The 23,247-nt window shown below is 45.9% G+C and overlaps 1 protein-coding gene across 2 annotated transcripts in view; it reads left to right on the top strand.

Moving 5' to 3' along the window:
- Window positions 1-4,393, top strand: part of pnpla2 (patatin-like phospholipase domain containing 2) — a 98,125-nt gene extending 93,732 nt beyond the window's left edge. For both annotated transcript variants that reach the window (XM_038807480.1, XM_038807479.1), the window contains one exon: window positions 727-4,393. In XM_038807480.1, coding sequence (XP_038663408.1) covers window positions 727-833 — 107 coding nt within the window. In that variant the 3' untranslated portion in view covers window positions 834-4,393. The remainder of the gene's footprint in view (window positions 1-726) is intronic.
- The last annotated feature ends 18,854 nt before the right edge of the window (window positions 4,394-23,247 follow it).

Genomic DNA, 23,247 nt, shown 5'->3' with positions numbered 1-23,247 from the left:
CATTAAATTCATTTTTGGGTCGAGGGGCAGCTCGGTGGTGCAGCGGTTAGCACTGCTGCCTCGTAGCGGAGATGACCCGGGCTCGATCTTGGACCCGGGCTCGATCTCGGACCCGGGTCACTGTCCATGTGGAGTTTGAACATTCTCCCAGTGTCGGCATGGTTCTCACTCCCACAACCCAAAAGGATGTGCAGGGTAGGTGAATTGATCACGTTAAATTGCCCCTTAATTGGTAAAAAGAATTAGGTCCTCTAATTTTATTTTTAAAAAGAATTAACCTAAATTCAGTGATTGCTCACTCCCATATCCCTGTGGAATTCTCTCTAACATAGTCATCATTAGAAACTTTACCCCCATTCTTTGATAATTTCCTTCTTTGCAACCCAGCATAGATTCTCCTTCACCTTCTCTGCAACCGCTAAGATCAAATATAGAACCTTAAATGGACTTGCCCCCCCCCCCCCCACCAACCCAGGCTTACTCCCTTCTGTGAAATCAAGCCTGGAACCCTTTTGATCTGTATGGCAATGAATGGTACTGAATGGTGCATTAACCCACTAAGCAGTATGGGGGACATATTTTTCACCGGAGATTCTCAGAAGTGAAGTTAAGTCAAGAAGAGGCAGTTAGCTCATCTCGCTCCCATATTAATGCTTGTTTAATCAGTTGCAAAAAAACCTGTAAACAAGCAGAAGCTAATAATTTTGTTTCTTCTCTCCATTCTAGGTTGCAAAATAGTACAAGGCTACAAAAGAGCCAGAGCCTTTTCATACTACAGGCACCATCTACCTACAAGTCTGTTAAGAAATGGGTCCGGAGCAATACCTCAGTGATGGATCTGATTTCAAAATATGAAGCATACCAGCGTCACCTGTGGCCGAGCTTGCCCCCTATTAACTGGAATGTTCAAGCCTCTCTCTATCAGCAGGATCTTGATCCCGGCTTAGAAATGAAGCCCTTTGCTGTCCACGGGGACCAGATTTGACCATCATATGGACCTTCCTTCCATGCAGAACATTTCTTCCTCTAGGTGTCATGTTACCTGAAAATAGTTTTTTTCTCATGCACCAGAACGCCACATGGAAAAAATCTGTTTGAAAACTTGTGGAACATGCAAACGGCCTCTCACAACATACCTCTTCCAGTTGAACAAATTATTTTCTGCTAATCACTTTGTCGTTGTTTGTGACTAGTCTGATTGTTGAGGCTGCACCATGTTGTAACTTCAGTAGAGCCCTAAATAGCCTAAATTGTGGTCATTGTTATTTTAATGTACTTTTATTGCTTTGAGAAACATAAATAGAAATTTTACAATCAATTTTTTTTGTATTGAAAAATCTTAATTATTCAGAGAAAGTGGATTTTTTTCAATCAGAATGAGGAAGCTATATTTAGCTGTGGGACAGTGGATTGAATCTCTGAACGGAATCATGAATCCCTAAATGGAAAGTTTAATATGACCAAAGATGATTTAATGTCATAAATGACTGTGGACAGTGGAGGCGGAGCAGAGAATATTTACAAAATTTACAATTTCTAGTGAAGTGGCTAACTGAAGATTGCATAAATAAGTATTCATACCTCATCACTTTACTGAAAGATCAATGCAATGTTCTTGTGTCAAATCAATGCAGCTCCCAGCTACTGTTTCTTCTTTTTTTAAGTCTTTGATTAATTTTAGTTGGAGCTATTTAAAAGTGGAATTTTTAAAATCCTTTAGTTTAAATTTCTTGCTTATTTAACCTTGAAATGGATTTCTTGCTAAATTTTGCTGCATTTCAAAAACAAATGCAGCTGTCTATATTTATAGATTCTTTTGATAAGATTTTTTTGTGATGTACTTCAACTAGATTCATATCTCAGCTTAAACACATGTTATTGTTTTTTTCTCTACTCCACTTGTTTTTTTTGAGACTCCTTCAATGTGGGTGTGGTTTGTGTGAATCTGTCAAAATGTGTTACTTACCTCTGCTTGTAGATACGCAGTGTTCCATTAGATGGAAAACAAAAGTAAAGAACAGCCCTCGCACATCTAGACAGCCAAGCCCAGCAATAGGCCACATGCAGATCTCTGATTAGCAGATGGTTGATTATTTTAGAAACGTCAGGGTAAAAATTCACCTCACTTGATAGCATAAAGTGGGCACCTATTATGTAACCCACTTGATATTCACTCCTGTTGATATTCACTCCTGAATATCTGCTGGGGTACCAACACAATGTTGTATATCTTGCACTACTGCCCAATATAAATTTGTTTCTTGCTATGTAATATCCATCACTTATGTTATCATTATGCCACTATATGTTAATGAGTTGGGAGGACTACATTTCCTTAAAGGTATATTCTAGTAACTGTTCTATATAATTCACTTGAGTAATAATAATGTGTGCTAAAGCAGTATACGCAATTCTCTGAACCCAGAGTTTGTGTAGTAACCCTTTTATGCATGCAGTATGATTTTTGTTTCGTTTTTGAATATGTATATAAGGCACTATGACAGATAGGGAACGGGTTGTCTGTAAATACAGTGTAGAGAATCCACTATTTCTCAAGTAATCTCCTACTATAACCACTGTTAAAACTTGTTTGTTTTGTAGACTTGTGGAACTGAAAAAAGTGAAAGACTTGATTTGAATCTCCAATGCAGAATTTATATTTTGGAAAACTAATAGACGCTCTTTCCTTTGTTTCTCTCTCCTGCTTTAAATCTTTCCCAATCCTTGGTTGAATGAATTGGTAAGTGATCTATTACATAAACCTTTCACATTGGAGATGTGATGGCACGGCCAACACGTACTACAATTTTCACTCTTTGCCCTTTAGGGCCTCTTAATTCTCTGAATATAATTGATAACTATTGGAAATTAGTGGTGCAACCAGTCAGGCCTGTTCAGTGGCACATTGCTCTTTGCTAGCAGTGCTTGTAGCTAATTTGCCTCCTCATTTACACCACACCCAATTTCCTTTCCCATTGGAATTGATTCACCATAAAAGCATCTGACACTGGTTTAGATCAATTTCACCCCCCTGCCAACCCCATTTCCCATGTCTGAATACTTATCATGCCCGGCACTGCCTAATGTTTAAATAAAAATAGTATATTTATAATATATTACCTTGTAAAGATGATACTACCCTGTGATGTATTTGCATTATAAGAATTTCAAAAGATGTCTTTTTTGTGCTGAAATAAATTTTGAGAATATTTGTATAGACAGTACATAGGCTCCACCCTAAAATATGTAGATTTCACAAAAATGTAATTCATTTTAAATGGCCGAAAGAAGAATGGATTTGTTTCTGAAAAAATATATACTTATTAAATTTAGTCTTAACTCTGAGGTGAGTAATGAAAGTTACAGTTGTTGATTGTAACTGACTGGATTGCACATTTGATGGAGGACGGACTGTAATTTGAGGAGGATTGCACTAGTTCATGTTGAAATGAAACTCTTTCCACCCTTCTTCCAGGTTCCTCTGCTGAGGGCAATGACCCTTCGGGGGATATGGTTGACTAAACTGTGAGATGCCCTTTGGTGCCCCGTGGGTATCCAAGTGTAACCCCCCCAACATTAAGATATCCAAACACGTCACTAAGACTGACTCCACCAATGCATTTCACAGCAGTCACTGAGTAGCCAGCAAGAGCTGAAAACCAACTTCTTCTTTAGTGTGGAGGTACTGAGGTTGTTTGAAGTGCCCCAGGTGGCTTCAGCTAACTTGACACAAGTCGGTGCTCAAACTTGGAAATCTGGTCCATATCGCTCTAATTTATTTATGTGTTTCATATATATTGGAAGGCATTGCAAACAATATGATAAATCATCTCATGATTTTACATTTCCAATGATTTTGTAATTTAGTTACAAAATTTCATTAACACATTGCACGTAACTATCGAATGAGCAATACAGTGTGAACCTGCTGAAGGAACCTATTCTAGATCATTTATTTACAATCTAATGCTGATCTTAATTTTGCACTTCCAGTAAATTGATACAAAGGAAAGAGAAAAGTATTGCTGGTTTCTTCAATTATGAATTCTAGACATCTCCTCTAGACAACTCCTCTATTATATTACTGTAGTTTGCTACCCTTTCTTGAAGAACTTTTGTCCTGCATTTCACTATAATATTCCACTATAATTTGCATTCCGCTGCTGTTGTGGACAATGCTTTTATTTTGTATAATTTGATTAATAATTGCAGACTTCTGGAATCTCTAAACATTGATATCAAACTACTCTGCAGTGAGGAGGTTTTTCATTAATAGGAGACTCAAAAGACTATTTTATGTTTTACAAAGATTATTAATATGCATTTAATCCTGGCCTTTGTATACCTTTGTAAAGAATGGCTTTGGATAATAAATATATTAGAACAAGTTCAATTGGTGAGACATTTGTGCCATGTGTAACTTCCTCATTTAAATTTATATGACTTTGGCATCCTCTATAATGTGTAGAGGATGCGGAGTTTTGTGCGGTCGTCATTCGCTGAGCAAAATGTCCCGTTGCACATTATATTGTTACCAATTCCTGCTGCAGACCCCCAGATGCGTTGGACTAGTGTCGAGTTGGTGGCGGGGCGGTGGGGGGGAGGGACTTTGATTTAGACATAGACATAGAACAGTACAGCACAGAACAGGCCCTTCAGCCCTCGATGTTGTGCCGAGCAATGATCACCCTACTTAAACCCACGTAACCCGTATACCCGTAACCCAACAATCCCCCCATTAACCTTACACTACGGGCAATTTAGCATGGCCAATCCACCTAACCCGCACATCTTTGGACTGTGGGAGGAAACCGGAGCACCCGGAGGAAACCCACGCACACACAGGGAGGACGTGCAGACTCCACACAGACAGTGACCCAGCCGGGAATCGAACCTGGGACCCTGGAGCTGTGAAGCATTGATGCTAACCACCATGCTACCGTGAGGCCCCCTTTAGTTTATATTTGACAGAGGTGTTCAAAATTGAGGAGTGTTAAACAGATAAATTGGGAAACACTATTGCCACTGATCAATGACTGAGTAACTGGTGAACATGCAATTAAGGATCATTACCAAAAGGACAACAGGCTCGGAGAAATTATTCTACTTGGAAGATTGAGGGTGCAGAATGCCCTGCCAGAAATAACAATGAGGGTACAATAGCAACTTTTAGGAAGGAAATAAATAATTAAATATTTGGTAAAGAGACATTGAAAAGCTTCAGGGAAAAAGAGGCGGAATTAGTATCTGTAAATAACTGGCAGTGTATGATGGATCAAATAGCTACTAGTACTGTAAAATTAATTTTGCTTTGGGACAGATCAAATTGTGGAGGTGGCGCAGGTTCTCTGTCCTTGTATCAAATCTTCCGTTGCATATCTGCAGTGTGATTTTACTTTACATTCTCCTTCTGGAAGTAGATTTTCATCTTCATCCCCTGGGCACTGATGTATTCGTTTGGTTGAAGTTAATGGAACAAAAATCAGGGCAAGTTCAAAGTGCGTATTCTGCCAATTCACTGCCCAGACTGCGAAGACTAATTGTACACTTTATTTCTTCAGAATTTAGCAGCTCTCTTGAATTGTCTGCTTGCTGGAGAAAAATGCTTTTTGGAAGTTTGCTGAATTGACTGTGTTGATATCTTTTAGCTCAGTGAGATAAAATCATGATTTGCTCCCAACCCCCATCCATCCTCTCTGCCACACAAACCTTAAATCATCCAATATTCAATTTATTGTCTGCAATGTAACAATAGTTGACTTAAGCAATGTAATTTAAACTTGAGTTAAGCGTGGAGCTTGACTTGTGCGCTGAGTCTTTTCTTGTCATGACAACAACTTGCATTTATATGGTACCTTTTTAGTGTAGTTAAAATGTCCTAAAATTGTTCACAGGAACAATTATTAAACATAATTTGACACCGACCCACATAAGGAGATATTAAGATTTGACCTAAAACTTGGTGAAGAGATAGGTTTAAGGAACATCTATAAAGGTGGGTAATGAGGTAGAGAGGGTTGGGGAGGGAATTCTAGAGATGACGGCATGGGTGCGAATGGTGGAACAATGTAAATTGGGAATAATCAAGATGAGAATTGGTAGAGTGCAGGAAGTTGTGCAGGGAAGTAGGACTGGAGGAGGTTACTGAGATACGAATGGGTGAGGCCATGGGAGGGGATTTGGAAATAGGATGGAGAATTAAAATATTGATGAACTGGGAAGAAACAAATGACGATGTGGTCAGTGAGCACAGGATTGACTGTTGACTGTTGTGCGAGTTAGGGTACCGGCAGCAGGATTTTGGATGAAATCTGATTTGTGCACCTTGAAAAGTGGGAAGCCAAAGAGCAGAACTTTGGAATAGTGTAGTCTGAAGGAACAAAGGCTTGACGAAGGTTTCAGCAGCAGAACAGCTGGCACCCGCAATATCAAGTAGGTGAAAGTGGAAAGGATATGATGGCCTGGAAATTCCGCTCAGGGTCAAATAGAATGCCAAGGTTGTGAACAGTCTGGTTCAGTCTCAGACTATAGCGAGGGAGAGGTTTGGAGCCGCTGGCTAAGGAAGAGACTTTGTGGTGGGGAATATTGGAGGAAATCTCTGCTCATTATTTAACTGTGAAGTGGCTGTGACGTTTATGGATTTCCTGAAATATAAAAGTTAAACAAATGCAAGTTCATTTGAAAGATATTTGAAGGAAGCATTAAATTACATAGGACTGGACTTTACACTCTCCTGCCAGCAGATTTGAAGGTTGTGGGGGGAGGGGCGGTAGAGCGATCGGGCTGGTGATTGGTAAAATTTGGCAGGTGGCCTTCCCACCACTCACCTACCCGCCTACGACCTGTCTGAAAATTTACAGGAGACATCAGGCTTCCTACCCACCCTTGGTCCAACTGAAACCCTTAGGTGGCCACTACTGCCAATATTTTACCAATGGTGGGGGCTGATGTTAGGCAAAGGATTACTTCCTTTGTGGGTCCCCTAACCCATCAAAGGCATCCACTCCAAGGTCATGCCCCAGTTTAACTGTTCTCTTGACCACTTAATAATAATAATAGTAATCTTTATTATTGTCACAAGTAGGCTTACATTAACACTGCAATGAAGTTACTGTTGAACCTGACCTCTGATCCTGGGCCCCTCGGCATGGTGGAGCTGCTTGTAGTCCCAGCAGTGGCCTCTTGCTCCTGGTGGTGTTGCTGGACCTACAGAGCTGTCCGCCATCCTATGAACTGCAGTTCTTTCAGGTGGGCCTTCGACTGACAACAGGGATGGAAGCCTTGTCTGAAAGCAATTAACGCTGCTCCCAGCATTAAATTGCTGCAGGAGAGCTGTCAGAATCATGAGTGTGCTCTTCCCCTCATGATCTTTTGCTGGAGGGGTGGAGACCATAGTGACCTATAAAAATGCTGCTCACCAACTCACTAAACCTATTCTGTGATATAGGAGGCTAACTTTGATCCAGGCACTACAGTCCGAGAAAGCTCTATGGAAATGACACTAGATATTGAAACGGTAAAAGTGATCCATTTAAATTCTCTTGTGACATTATATTGTGCCCTGCAAAACAACAGAAAGGCTTATTTCATTGTTCCATTTTGTTTTGTCTTTTTGAGTCACCAGAAGCACGCACAGCATAAAACTGGCTTGAAGGTCAGTCTGCTCTGCATGCTCTATTTGCAGATTCTCACTTGTAAATAATTGACTGCAGTTCATTTACAGTGTGTCAATAGTTGCACAGGAAATTTAATATATAGGGTTTTGAACATGTTGGGACTTGATGGTCATTGTGAAATCTTTCTGCAGAAAGCTCCCATTTTAGAAAGCAGTAAATGGCCCTAATTTACATACCTTGCTAACTTCCTCAACTCTCTATATATAGGCACCGACTCCTGCTCCAGCATGCCCATTCCCCACATGTTAGCACATTCAATTTTCAAGTGCATCACACCAAAGTGTGATCCTTTCTCCTCCAGTTTTGGTTGCTTGCCTGTGCACATACAAAAATGCAAACTTCTTTTTCCCTTTTTCATAAATGTTTTTTCTCTCGAGTCAGTGGTAACTGGAAGCAGGAATGCTGGTTGATTTTTTTTTTCAATCCTCGCCTATAAAGTGCACTCAATCCACCACCCTACCACCAAACCTGAGCCCACTAATGACACCTGAGAGCTAACCAGTAAACAAATCAGACTGTAGATTTCTGGTGGGTATAATCTTGCAGCTACATTGCAATAAACTTTATCCAATAGACAATCAGGGAAGCCAAATTTTCTATAATTTTATGTATATTAATTTTGAATGTGACATTGTTCTGATCCAGTGTGTATTCTTCAGTTGCTGTATTGTCATATTCATTGCTTATTTTCAGTTAATAATTAATAATAAAATGTTGCAATTAACTGGCATCTGTGAACCTCTTTATGACTTATGAATTTCCTGGATAATTTGTGTGTCGCTGTGGCTCAGTTGGGTAGTTCTTTCGCCTCTGAGTCAGATGGTTGTGGGATCAAGTACCAATTCCAGGACCTCAATACAAAAATCAGAGCTGACATTTTACTGCAGTACTACCTGAGTGTGGCATTGTTGGAGGTACCATGAGATGTTAAACTGAAGCCCTGTCTGCTGTCTCAGGGACCCAGATGGGTGACTGTGGAGTTTGCAGATCCTCCCCGTGTGTGCGTGGGTTTCCTCCGGGTGCTCCGGTTTCCTCTCACAGTCCAAAGATGTGCAGGTTAGGTGGATGGGCCATGCTAAATTGCCCTTTAGTGTCCAGGGATGTACAGGTTAGTTTGGTGGTATTGTGTGGGTATCGGTAGGCTGCTATTTCAGAGGGTTGGTGCAGAGGGATGGGCCAAATGGCCTCCTTCTGCATTGTCGGGATTCTATGACTCTAAGATCCTATGAATGAAGACAAGTAGGGTGGTTAGCACTGGTATCCTGACTAATATTTTTTCCCTTAACCATCATAGAAACAGATTACCTGGTCGTTATCACATTCCTGTTGTGGAAGACTGCTATGCAAAACTGTTTCCTAAAACAGTGACCACATTTCAAAAGTATTTCATTTGTTGTAAAGTGCTTTGTCACATCATGATGTTGTGAAATACACAATAGGAATTATTTTGAAGTAGTTAGTTTATTGATTCGTCAGAATATCGTCATAAACAATATCTGGTTTTACATGTTTTTTTAACCCGGAGGCCTGTTGTTTAGGCATTTGAGTTTACTTCCTTCAAATTGATATTCCTAAACACAAGGATGCATGCGAAGGGAAAGACAAAGCATATTGCCTAAATACCAGGGGCTAGATTCTCGGCTGCCGGGATTCTCCGTTTTGCCGGCGCCTGGGGGTTTCCCAATGGCATGGGGCGGCCCCACAATGGGAAACCCCATTGACCGGCCGGCGTAACGGAGAATCCTGCTGGCGGGTCGGGGCAGAAATGTGGCGCAGTGGGGCGGAGAATCCAGCCCCAGATATCTCGAAGGGGGAGGTGGATAGGCAACGGCACAGGAAGGGAATCCCATGCACAGAAACCGAGTTGGCAGATGACACCGTGACCAATGGTGTGATGAAGAGATATACATCTAGATGGAGAATTCGGATGAGTGTTATAATTCATCCATGAGATGCGGCCGCTGCCATCTAGGCTAGCTATGCCTATCCATAGTTGCCCTTGAGAAGATGGTGGTGAGCTGCTTCTAGATCGCTGCAGTCTGTGTGGTGTAGGTGCAGCCACAGCACTGTTAGGAAGGGAGATCCAGGATTTGACCCAGCAACAGTGAAGTAACGGCTATATATTTCCAAGTTAGGATAGTGAGTGGCTTGGAGGGAAACTTGCAGGTGGTGCTGTTCCCATGTGCCTGCTGCCATTGTCCTTCTAGATGGTAATGGTGGGCTTGGAAGGTGTTGGTGACTTTCTGCAGTGCACCTTGGAGACGGTACACACTGCTGCCACTTCATCGGCGGTGGAGGGAGTGAATGTTTGTGGAAACCAATCAAAAGGTTGCTTTATCTTAGATGGTGTCAGGCTTCTTGAGTGTTGTTGGAGCTGCACTCATAGGCAAGTGGAGAGTATTCCATTACACGCCTGATATGCTTTCTAAATGGTGGACAGGCTTTGGGGGGGGGGGGGGGGGGGGGGGGGGGTGGGGGTCAGGAGGTGAGTTTCTCACTGCAGGATTCCTAGCATATGACCTGCTCTGCAGCATTTATATGGCTAGTCCAGTCCAGTTCCTGGTTAATGGTAACCCCCAGGAAGTTGGTAGCATGGGGTTTGCCATTGATTGTCCAGGGGCGAGAATTAGATTCCCTCTTGTTGGAGATAGTCATTGCCTGGCACTCTTGTGTGGTCTGATAGTTACTTGTCAGCGCAGGCCTGGATATTGTCCAGATCTTGCTGCATTTGGCCATAAACAGCTTCAGTATCTGAGAAGTCTCACTCTCCAGCCCCTCTGACGCCGACTCCCTACCACATGCTGCCTTCCACACCCTTAAGCTCCCCCTTCGCTGACCTCTCAATCCTGTTGAAGAAATAGTGAATGGTTTCCACCTTCGAGTGAACTCTTACACCGACCCCCGCAGAGCGATCTTGATCTTGTCTAACCACAGGAATAATGCCAGGTCGCTCATCCACACCCCTGCCTTCGGCGGCTCCAAGTCCCGCCAAGATAACAAAATCCGTGTCTGGGCTATCAGGGAGGCAAAGGCCAATACATCAGCCTCTCTTTGCCCCCCCCCCCCCCCCCCCCCCCCCCCACCTTGCACATCCGGGTCTTCCAACACCCCAAATATCGCTACCTCCGGACTCGGGGTCACCCTCACCCCTCGGACATCACGTCCGAGAATCCCTGCCAGCACCCCCTCAGTCTCAGACATGCCCAAAACAAATGGACGTGATTCACGCACCCCCCCCCCCCCTCTCTATTTAAAGGGATATTTCAGAACACACAGAATGGATACATTCTAACAGCCTTTTTCAGACCCAGGGTTGTGACCCGTGGATGGGTCGCAGGTGGGTGTTGAGAGGGTCGCAGGGCCAAGCGTCGTGGCGTTCCCGATCATGGCGCCATGCGTTGCAGCATTCCCGATTGCGGGGCCATGTATCACGGCATTCCGGATCACAAGAAATAGTGCGGCCGGCTTTTGAAAATGTTGGCCACAATTGGCTTTCAGAATGCCGGCCATTCCGTGCAGGCGAGCTCCCTCAGCAGTGCACATCCCGGAGCCCAAGGGGACAGAACATCTCCTGACGTCAGTGCGTTGACCCAGAAGCAGAGCTTTTATTTTAAATCACTGGAGTTTTTCTGCCTGGAGCAGTGGCAGAGAACAGGTTACGACGTGCCCTATACACAGACATCATGTGATCAGGGCGCGAGAGATTTTTCCATTTTGTAGCTGCCGGCATTGCTGGTGTGAGCTCCAGGGCCTCTGGTGAACAACCCAAGAGGCTGAAAGCAGGAACAAAGCAGTGGAAAGATGAGTACTTGAGGTGTGAGTTTACTAATTGTGCCCCTGCAAATCAGGATTCAAAGTTCATGTGTTATTTGCAGGGAAGCACTGGCAAACAAAAGTTTAAAACCCTCAAAACTTCAAAGACAAGGCGGCATGTGGCGCAGTGGATAGCACTGGAACTACGGCGCTGAGGGCCCAGGTTCGATCCCGGCTCTGGGTCACTGTCCGGGCAATTCTCTCTGTGTCTGCGTGAGTTTCACCCCCACAACCCAAAGATGTGCAGGTTAGGTGGATTGGTCATGCTAAATTGCCCCTTAATTGGAAAACAAATAAAACAAAAAAAACATAAATAATTGGGTACTCTAAATTTATAAAAAAAACAACTTCAAAGACATTTGAAGACTAAACATGGAAAGTTCAAGCCAAACCTCTTGATTTTTTTCAACAGATGAAGTGAGATTTTAGATCATAAGCTGAAGTTATTATCAGAAATGTAACATTGAATGACAAAGCAAGTGAGATTGTGAGGACCAAGCAGGCTCAGCTGTCGCATTAAAGTTAAGTGAAAATGCTGGTTTGCGAAGGTTGGCTGGTGTGGGTCCCGAAGGATGGCCAGTTGCTAAAAATGGGTCGCTGGCAAAGAAGTTTGAAAAACACTGTTCTAACGAGTAAGAAAAGGGCCAAAGGATGGACCAACTATCCATGGTTCACTGGAAAAGTTAAAGATAGTGGGCTGGATTCTCCGATTCTCCGACACCGGAGTTTTACCACCGAAAAATCAGCACAAAGGGGCGACCGATCCTCCGTTTGCTGGGGGCTTGCGAGCACGCGGCGTAGAGCACCCGGCTCCAGCCGCCAATAAGGCCGGTGAATTGCCGGGTCTGTGGCCACGCATGCGCACGGTGCGGCCTGCAGCGGCCGTGCCTTGCATCATGGCGCCAGTCATGCCTAGACCCGACCTGCCAAATCGTCCCCCTTTGGCCAGGCTCACCACTCCCAGCCCACCCCCCAGTGGGCCGGGATGGGACAATTGAACTCAGGCCAAATGTGAGGGTATACGTATGACTAAGTGTTAGCAGAACCATTGTAAAAGAAGGAACATCGGAACATACCTTCAGCAATAACCTGGGAGTCCCCCAGGCACAGCTACTGCAAGAAGGCGGCTCTCCGGGTTCGTAGCCCAGAGAAGATATCTGAGTGATTGTAGCCTGGCCAGCCTCCTTTATTCAGTGTGGCTCATATCTAGAGTTCAGCTGTAAGTCTGAGTCATCATATTTTGTATGAATTAGAGAATTATGAATAAAATTGGGTTAAACCGTGAACCTGTGCTTGTCCTTTGTTCATCTCGCAAATAAGGGCACTTGGGTAAAACATTTTGTAATAAATTGGTCAAAGTTTCTGATGTTTTACACACAACATGGCTTAATATAAAATGGATTGAAAGGACAGTCACCAAATTTGCAAGACACTGTGAAGAGGACATAACAAGGCTACAAAAAGAGATAGCTAGGTTAAGCGAATGGGCCACGATCTGGCAAGTGGAGTATAATGTGAGGAAAATGTGAAACTGGTCAATTTTGGCAGGAATAATAAAGAGCAGTATATATCTAAATGGTGAGAGATTGCAGAGCTCTGAGATGCAGAAGAATCTGGGTGTTTTAGTGCATGAATCACAAAAGGCTAGTATGCATATATAGTAAGTGATTAGGAATTTATGGCAAGAGGAATTCAATACAAAAGTAGAGAAGTTATGCTTCAGTTATACAGAGAACTAATGAGACCACATCTAGAGTGTGTGGACAATATTGGTCTCTTTATTTAAGGAAGGTTGTTGGAAGTAGTTCAGAGAAGGTTTACCAGACTAATACCTGGAATGGGTAGGTTGTCTTATGAGGAAAGGTTGAACAAGCTAGGCTCATTTCCACTGGAGTTTAGAAGAATGAGAGGTGTCTTGATTGAAAGGCATACGATCTTGAGCATTGTTGACAGGGTGGATGTGGAGAGAATGTTTCCTCATGAGGGAGAATTTAGAACTAGGGGTCACTGTTTAAAAATAAGGGGCTGACGCTAAAATCAGGAAAGGAGATTGAGCGGAGAATTGGTTTTGACGCCAAAATTGTGGCAGGCGCCAGGTTCACACCAAATCGCAATGTGTTCCACTCATACGTACAGTAAATGCCGTTTGCACGACATTAACGGGCTTGACCCGGTATTCTCCGGGGCCTCCCCGATTCTCCGTCTCCACTGGGGGAATTGCCGGTGTGCTTTCAAAAATCGGAAAACAGGCGTGGCTGCTGAGGGGGAGAGAGGGGGTACGGAAAGTCTCCAACATCGCCATTACGTGCTGGCAGTTGTGCCGTTGCAGGGGGCTTCTGCCAGGCCTGGCGGGAGTGGGGTGCCAGGGGGCTCTGGGGTCAGGGTCGACGGGCCTCAGCCGACCAATCAACTAGATGGGAAAGCTCCAGCACAACTAGTACCATTTTGTTGGCTGGGAAGACTGTGTGGGGAGTGGAGTGCTAACATCTGGCTGTAGCTTGTCAGTCTCGCGCGTGTCAATCTAAACCCTGACGAATTCAACGTCGTTTTCCATTGGAATCGATCGTGTTCCTCGTGGCGCCAGTGCTAGCCCCTCAACCGTCTCTGAATCGGTCCAGATGTCAGTTTTGCTGTCGTAGAACTCCACGAATCCTGCCCGGCATTAACCCTTAGTCTCAGGAACGGCGAATATGGCCAAAGGAGTTTCCCATTTAAAACAGATATGAGGCAAAAGTTTTTTCTCTCCGTGTCGTGAGTCTTCCTGAAAAGGATGTGGATGCAGAGTCTTTGAATATTTTGAAGGCAGAAGTTGTAAGCAAGGTGGTGATAGGATATCAGCGTTGGTGGTACGCAGATTTGTGGTTACTATCAGAATAGCCATTACCTTATTGAATGGCACTGCAGGCTCAAGGGGCTGTATGGCCGACTCCTTGTTTATAAATAATCTAGCCCAGAGGTGACAAAAGAGGATTTCAAATACAGCTGGGCTGGCCTAGGGTTGGATTTGTTTAATATGGAAGTAGAAATAGATAGATCTGATGATGGAGAGGATAGGTAACACTGTTTGGGATCACATTAGATGGTGAGAGTTCAAACTGTCTGGTTCAGCCTGAGAGAATGGTCACTGAGGTCATAGATTATAGAATTTCCAGTGCAGAAGGAGGCCATTCGGTCCATCGAGTCTGCACCGGCTCTTGGAAAGAGCACCCCACTTAAGCCCACATCTCCACCCTATCCCCGTAACGCCACCATACTTAAGGGCAATTTATCATGGCCAATCCACATAACCTGCACATCTTTGGACTGTGGGAGGAAACCAGAGCACTCGGAGGAAACCCACGCAGACACAAGAAGAACAGGCAGACTCCACACAGACAGTGACCCAAGCCTGGAATCGAACCTGGGACCCTGGAGCTGTGAAGCAACTGTGCTAACCACTATGCTACCATGCTGCCCAAAGGTGGAGGGAATTGTTGGCAAGGATGGGGTTGTGGCAGGTGGCCAAGATGGGCTGTGATTTTTCTGGTCTTGCCAGTGGCAAAACTGGAAATTCTCACCAAGGTCAAAATAAATCTGGCTGCTCTCCAAATCTTCTGGCCCTGGTTTTTCCCATGCTGATTCACGCCACTGGTGGAAGCCAGAGGCTTCTGTTTTCCCAATGTTTAACTAAAGTAAATTGCGGCTCTTTCCGTACTGGATACTGGACAAGCAGAGATTGTACTTGTTACAAGCAGTCACCATACATATGAATACTGACCCCATATCTTCTGATGACATAGTCAGGAGGTAGAAAGTAGATACGGTGGAAGAAGCCAGCAAGGTAATGTTATAAGAAAAGAAGTCACTGTTGGAGATTCTTGCTACAATTGGTTAGATAAAAATAAAACCAAGTAAAAGTGGTCCCAGTGAGCTGAATGATGGAGGGGATGTGTCAGAGGAGGGTAATGTAACTGACATTGATTAAGATGCTCCATATTTGAGAAAGCACAGAATCACAGAATTGTTATAGGACAGAAGAAGGCCATTTGGTCCATCGTGTCTGTGCCAAGCTTCCGAATGAGCAATGCTCCATGTAGCCCTACACATTCTTCCTTTTTAGGTAATCATCCAATTCCTTCTTGAATGCCTTGATTGAACCTGGCTCCACCACTGCCCCTGGCAGCCCATTTCAGATCCTAACCGCGTGCTTTGTGAAAGGTTTCTCTTCATGGCTGTTACTTGTTTTGCCAATTATCATATACCTGTGTCTTCTTGTTCTTGATTCTTCAACCTGTGGGAACAGTCAGACTGGACTTAAAATGTTATTTTCCCCCCCTCTGTCCACAGATGTTGTTATGCCCTCTGAGTTTTCCAGCACTTTCATATACCCAATTTCCTCTCCTGCTGCAGCCCCCCCCCCCCTCAGAATTGAGCTCTTTATTCTGTATTACTTACGCATTTTCTTCCTCCCAAAATGAACCGCTTCTCACTTCTCTGTATTAAACTTTATCTGCCACGTGTCTGTCCCTTGCACCAGCCTTTTCTATGTCCTTTTGAAGTTCTATGCTATCCTCGCATGTGGAGATGTGCCGAGGGAAGAGCTAAAAAGAAAATCAGCCTAATGTCACTTGATCCTTATTTGCCTCCTGGTGGCTGAGTCCAAGTCAAGACCTTAAAGGTGGTCACTCACCAACTACCACTGCTACAGTCAGTGCAAAACCTGAGCAGACCAAGATGTGAGAACTATGAGGGAAAATGGCCCTCAAAAGGAAAGTAAGCCCACATTGAAGTTACTAAGCTGTAAAGTTCTCTGTGGGACCTTTCCCTTCTGAACTTGTTACTAAAAATCATTTAGGAGTATAGTGTCTATAAATACATTAGTATTAAAATATTTATATCCTGCGTTTATAAAATAGTTAGTTTTTGAACATACTGTGCAAGACTTCCACATGGGGACAGGATGATCCATTCCTGACAGACGACAAGGGTGGAGTGGGGAGATTTTCCACGTGCCCCGTGGCATGTTTCTCGGCGGCGGGATGCGGCTCGCCGTTAGCTGATGGCGGGATCGTCTGGTCCCGCTCCTCTCAATGGGATTTTCCATTGGATGCGCGCCCGCTCCCGGAAAACCTGCCGTCGGTGGGGCCGGAAGATCCCGCTGACGAGAATGACCGGAACGTCTCCCCCTCCCCCTCCACCTTATTTACATTTCACGTGTTTTTTCTCCGACCAATTTTAAATTGCTGAAGTCATTCAACTTGGCAGTATGTAAATCTGTGACAGAATGCATTTGCCATTTGCTCCTGTAGATGTCACCAAATCCACATTACTGGGCGTTTTTAAAATTTGAACCTCGACTGAAAATGTTTTTTTAAAGAATTTATGTGGCCATACCAACCTGATTTGTTCTGAGGTTGTGACTTCATTCCTGTTGGGTTAAAACATCTAACCAAAAAAATCCACAACTTCCTCCTGCTGAGTAAGATTGCCAGATACATCATCTGCATTGGTTGTGCAAACATACGTTCCAGCAGGGAAAGGCACCTCAAAGCTGACACATGTGAGAACAGCTTCTTCCAGCGCAAAAGCCTTGAGGTGATGCTCGTCTTAGTTTCATCATATATCTGGGCGACTGCAACTCTCTAAACACCAGCATTGCTTATGTATAATATCTGTATATCAGATGAAACATCTGTGATTTACTTTTGGCATATCAGTAATTATGTTACAAAAATGAAATTATTTTAGTGCTAGCCTGCTACATGACCTGTCAACATAGCATTCGTTTACCTGTTGAGGTTAGGATTGTTCAATGGGTAACCTGTTCCAGTTACAAGTTATGTAAGTTGTTACGCCCGAAACACTTCATCGATGTATTTATTACACACACGTAAGGGGCTGATTATGAAAAAACTACGTTTTGAGGGATGCTTGCGTAATGAGTTTTGGAAAATTGCCTGAATCATGACATTAAAAAAACCAATCATTAGAACTCAGTTAATAAAATTACTGTTTTAAAAAACAGGCAGGTGTGAGCATTTTATAACGAAACTTTGTATGTAGCTCCTTTGATAGTATCTTGGACTAGTATTCTGTAAAATAAATGCACAAATTCAGGCCAACGCTCACTCCACTGTGTATATCCAGTGTTCCGCCCATCTACTGTTGGAGGCCACATCAGCCCATTGTCTCTGTGTTGGCTACTGGTCAAGTTAGTGGCAACTCCTACCCCTGTCCTCTCTTAGTCCTGCTTCACCTCCTCACGCCATAGAAACAATCCTATTTAAACTGCAGATCAAAGGGACTCACGGGGTCAAACCATTGATCTCCCCCTCCTCGAGACCTCCATGGCCGCCTGGGATTTGACCAGATCCTCCAGACAGTGACAGGTCCAGGGTGAAGGAAATCGTGGCTAAGAAATAAATATTCCGAAATGAGCAAATTAATTTGAATACTAATCCAATGCAAATTTCCAGACTGCGGTTAACCAGGCGAAGTAACATACGACCCAGTTAGTAGGGAGAACCGAGTCGTGTGGACCTTGAGTGGTTAAAAAACAAGAATGACTTGGGGGCGGGGAGGGGGGAATGCTTGTCTTTTAGCCGCCAGGTTTGTCCGGCCCATTTCCGGAAATTGGCACCAATAACCTGCTTTGTAAATTGAGAGACTTCAGTTTCCCCTCTCGAAGAGGTGGTTCGGTATAGTTCAGCAGAGGAGTCGACAATAATTCCCAGCGAGTTGTCCGTCTGTAACCAACAACAGCACCACCAGTGCTGAGCCAGGTAAGACTCGACAACTGGGAAATAAGGTCACGCGTTTATTCCACACATGCCCCGCGCTGCTGGGAACACACTCGCAGCGACTGCTTTCAAACTGTAGCTTGCTGCCTGGGTTGTGTGTGATCTCTCCGCTTGTTCCCAGCTCATTTTGGCTGGGGCTGTGGTAGTTCCAGTTTCTGTCAGAATCCCTCGACCCCCACTGCTGGAAATGTCATTTTGAGCGTGGGGTTATGTCAGTGAGAGTCAAGGGTTGTCAATCACCTGCTGTCCAGTCACAGGTTCCAGCGATTCCTGGTTTTGGAGTTCAATTAAAATTCAAATGTTAATTTTCTCATCCCCCCCCCCCCCCCCCATCAAATCTACAACATAGTAAAAAGTACAGTTTGCAAAAGTGCTGGTTGAAATAGTTCTAATTTTGTAAAATTTCGTATTTCACTTTTTCTTTACTTTTTTTGTTCCTCTTGTGGCTTTGAGAATAGAATGAAGTCAGAATGTACTGTAAAGTAGCCATGGCATTAGCAGAAGTGACAAAAGCAGCTCCTAGAATATACTGGGGTTTGCTTTGGAACATACTATGAGGTTTGTTGACAATTGCCCTTTCCGTTGGGGTTGGGGTTGTAATGAGAGGGGTGGGGGGAGGGGGTGAGACGTGATAAAATACTTGTCAGTCAGTGACAGAATCACAGGATTGTCGCAGCGCAGACAGGGCCCATCATGTCTGCACCAACTCTGAGTGAGCAGTTCACCTTGTGCATTATCCTGTCTTCTCCCTGTAACCCAGTACATTATTCCTTTTGGGATAGCGTTCAAAAGAGAATTAGACTTTCGATTGAGCCAGTCTCCACCTCGCGCTCAGGCAGCCCATTCCAGATCGTAACCACATCCAGTGTGGAAAAGTCTTTCCTTGCCTCCCTTTTGCTTCCTTAGCCAATTATTTTAAATCTGTGCCCCCTTGTTCCTGATCCTTTCATGAGTAGGAATAGATTCTCCCTATCTACTTTGTTGCGACATCCTCCTTGATTTTGAATACCTCTATCAAATCTCCTCTCGGCTGCCTTTTCTCCATGGAAAACTGAACTTCTCTAATCTACATAAATGAAGTTTCTCATCCCTGGAACCATTGGATCCTTCCAGCACACTCTCTAATGTCAAAGTGCGGTGCCCAGAACTGGACACACATACTCCAGTGATGCACAATCAATGGACACGAAACGTAGGTGAAGTCCGAACGAAAGGCTTTAATTAGCAAGAAGTGGACCCAGCAGCAGAAGTACAGGAGAATGGCTGGCTGCTGGGGAACACGGGTTCTAAGACCCTGCCTCGTAGCCAATCGGGCAAAGAGGCACACGATACCTGGGCCAATGTGTCCCGTGCGAGTATATAAGAGACTGGTAGTATGACTAGAGATGTTGGATCGTACCATTTCACGGATGGCTGCCCACTGGCCCGCAACTATTTACAGGGTTGAGTCAAAACACAGTAACAATGTACAGTTTGGAAAATGGACAAAAAAAATAGAGAACAAGCAAAAACAAGAGTCCATCAGCAGTTCACATGGATTCAATCAGCCGATCGGGTGCCTTGGACGTCCTGTGCGACCTGCGGAACTGTGCCGGCGACGTTGGAGTGGTCGTCGTCCGTGACTCCGGGAGCGATGATCCTTGCGGCTGCGTCAGTACCCCTAGTTGGAGCTAGCGGGGGCCAAGCCGGGGGAGGGTTGTCCTGTCCACTAGGCAGCGCGTGTAAGGGTGTCGGTGGGGTGGGGGGGGGGGGGGGGGGGGGTGGCCGGGATCGGGCGGGTGCCAGGTCCCGTAGGGAGACCGTGTCCTGTCGGCCGTCGGGATACTCCACATACGCGTACTGCGGGTTCGCGTGGAGCAGCTGGACTCTCTCGACCAACGGGTCCGACTTGTGCACCCGCATGTGTTTCTGGAGCAGGATGGGGCCTGGGGGTAGCCAGCCAGGTCGGGAGCGAGGTCCCTGAGGAAGACTTCCTGGGAAAAACAAGAAGGCATTCGTGAGGCGTTTGGTTAGTGGATGTACAGAGAAGTGACCGGATAGAATGGAGGGCGTCTGGGAGGACCTCTTGCCAGTGGGAGACTGGGAGATTTTTGGACCGTAGGGCCAGCAGGACGGTCTTCCAGACCGTACCGTTCTCCCTCTCGACCTGTCCGTACCCCTGGGGTTGTAACTGGTCGTCCTGCTGGAGGCCATGCCCCTGCTGAGCAGGAATTGACACAGCTCGTCACTCATAGAGGAGGACCCCCTATCGCTATGAATGTAAGCGGGTATCTGAACAGGGAGAAAATAGTGTGTAGGGCTTTAATGATTGTGGTTGTGGTCATGTCGGGGCCGGGGATGGTGAACGGGAAGCGGGAGTACTCATCCATCACGTTGAGGAAGTACGTGTTGCGGTTGGTAGAGGGGAGGGGACCTTTGAAGTCCATGCTGAGACGTTCAAAGGGGCGGGAAGCCTTTATCAGATGCGCTTGTTCGGGGCGGTAGAAGTGCGGTTTGCACTCAGCGCAGATATGGCATTCCCTAGTCACTGTCCTGACCTCCTCAATGGAGTAGGGCAGGTTGCAGGTCTTTATAAAGTGGAAGAAGCGGGTGATCCCCGGGTGGCAAAGGTCCACGTAAAGGGTTCGAAGGTCGAATGTTGTGCGTTGGTACAGGTGCCGCGGGACAGGGCATCGGGAGGCTCGTTTAGCTTCCCAGGACGATACAAGATGTCGTAGTTGTAGGTGGACAGTTCGATCCTCCACCGCAAGATCTTGTCGTTCTTTATCTTGCCCCTCTGTGCGTTGTCGAACATGAATGCCGCTGGCCATTGGTCTGTGAGGAGGGTGAACCTCCTGCCGGCCATTTAGTGCCCCCAATGTCGCACAGCTTCAACTATGGCCTGTGCTTCCTTCTCGACCTAAGAGTGGTGGATTTCAGAAGCATTGAGGGTACGGGAGAAGAAGGCCACGGGTCTGCCCGCTTGGTTGAGGGTGGCCGCCAGAGCTACATCGGACGCGTCGCTTTCGACCTGGAAGGGGAGGGACTCGTCGATAGCTCGCATCGTGGCCTTTGTGATATCTGCTTTGATGCGGCTAAAGGCCTGGCGGGCCTCCATCGACAGGGGGAATGTGGCTGATTGGATGAGGGGACGGGTTTTGTCAGCGTAATTGGGGACGCACTGGGCGTAAAAAGCCCAGACAGCGCTTGAGGGCTTTGGGGGAGTGGGGAAGGGGGAGCTCCATCGGGGGGCGCATGAGTTCCGGGTCGGGGCCGATCACTCCGTTACGCACTACGTAGCCGAGGATGGCTAGACGGTCGGTGCTAAACACGCATTTGTCCTTGTTGTAGGTCAGGTTCAGGAGTTTTGCGGTTCGGAGGAATTTTCGGAGGTTGGTGTCGTGGTCCTGCTGGTCATGGCCGCAGATGGTGACGTTATCGAGATATGGGAAGGTTGCCCGTAAACCGTATTGGTCGACCATTCGGTCCATCTCCTGTTGGAAGACTGAGACCCTGTTTGTGACACCGAAGGGAACCCTTAAAAAGTGGTAGATTCGCCCATCCGCTTCGAACGCAGTGTACCTTCGGTCACTCGCGCGGATGGGGAGCTGATGGTAGGCGGACTTGAGGTCCACCGTGGAGAATACCTTGTACTGCGCGATCCTGTTGACCAGGTCGGCGATACGTGGGAGAGGGTACGCGTCCAGCTGCATAAACCTGTTGATGGTCTGACTGTAGTCTATGACCATCCTATTTTTCTCCCCGGTCTTTACCACCAGCACTTATGCTCACCAGGGGCTGTTGCTAGCCTCGATGACCCCTTCCTTCAGAAGCCGTTGGACTTCGGACCTGATGAAGGTCCGGTCCTGTGCACTGTACCGTCTGCTCCTGGTGGCGACGGGTTTGCAATCCGGGGTGAGGTTTGCAAACAAGGACGGGGGATCGACCTTGAGGGACGCGAGGCTGCAGACAAGTGAGGGGGGGGCATAGGGCCGCCGAATTTGAATGTTAAGCTCTGGAGGTTACACTGGAAGTCTAACCCCAGGAGTGCTGCCGCGCAGAGGTGAGGGAGGACGAATAGCTTGTAGTTTTTAAACTCCCTCCCCTGGACCAGCGGTCGGGGGCGTACGCACGAGCGTTACGATTTGCAACGTCTAGGGAGGAGGCGAGGGCCCGTGCTTCCGTGAGGCTTAAAGTTTCTCTCTCCAACAGTCTTTGGCAGATCTGCGAGGACTGCATACCTGCAACGAAGGCGTCTCGGATCAGACGTTCGGTATGCTCAGCAGCAGACACCTGTGGGCAGCCGCAGTTCCTCCCCAGCACGAGGAGGGCACGGTAAAAATCATCCAGTGACTCACCAGGTATCTGCTGCCTCGTGGCTAGTAAGTGCCGAGCGTAGACCTGGTTCACCAGCCGTATGAAACGTCCTTTCAGTAAGTCCATAGCCGCGTCGTAGTCTGTCGTGTCCTCTATGAGCGTGTTCACGGCGGTGCCGACAAACGAGTGGAGGATGTGCAATTTCTGTTCCCTCGTCGGGATGTTTTTGGCTGTGCTCAGGTAACTATTGAAGCAAGCCGGCCAATGCTTAAATGCGGCTGTTGCATTTGCTGCGTGCGGGCTGAGTCGAAGACACTCCGGCTTGATAGAACATAGAACGATACAGCGCAGTACAGGCCCTTCGGCCCTCGATGTTGCACCGACATGGAAAAAATCTAAAGGCCATCTAACCTACACTATGCCCTTATCATCCATATGTTTATCCAATAAATTTTTAAATGCCCTCAATGTTGGCGAGTTCACTACTGTTGCAGGTAGGGCATTCCACGGCCTCACCACTCTTTGCGTAAAAAACCCACCTCTGACCTCTGTCCTATATCTATTACCCCTCAATTTAAGGCTATGTCCCCTCGTGCTAGCCACCTCCATCTGCGGGAGAAGGCTCTCGCTGTCCACCCTATCTAACCCTCTGATCATTTTGTATGCCTCTATTAAGTCACCTC

Source organism: Scyliorhinus canicula, chromosome 9 (assembly GCF_902713615.1).
Source record: "Scyliorhinus canicula chromosome 9, sScyCan1.1, whole genome shotgun sequence".
Taxonomy (NCBI): Eukaryota; Metazoa; Chordata; class Chondrichthyes; order Carcharhiniformes; family Scyliorhinidae; genus Scyliorhinus; species Scyliorhinus canicula.
The sequence above is the reverse complement of the archived record's forward strand: the minus strand, read 5'-3'. Positions and strand labels throughout refer to the sequence as shown.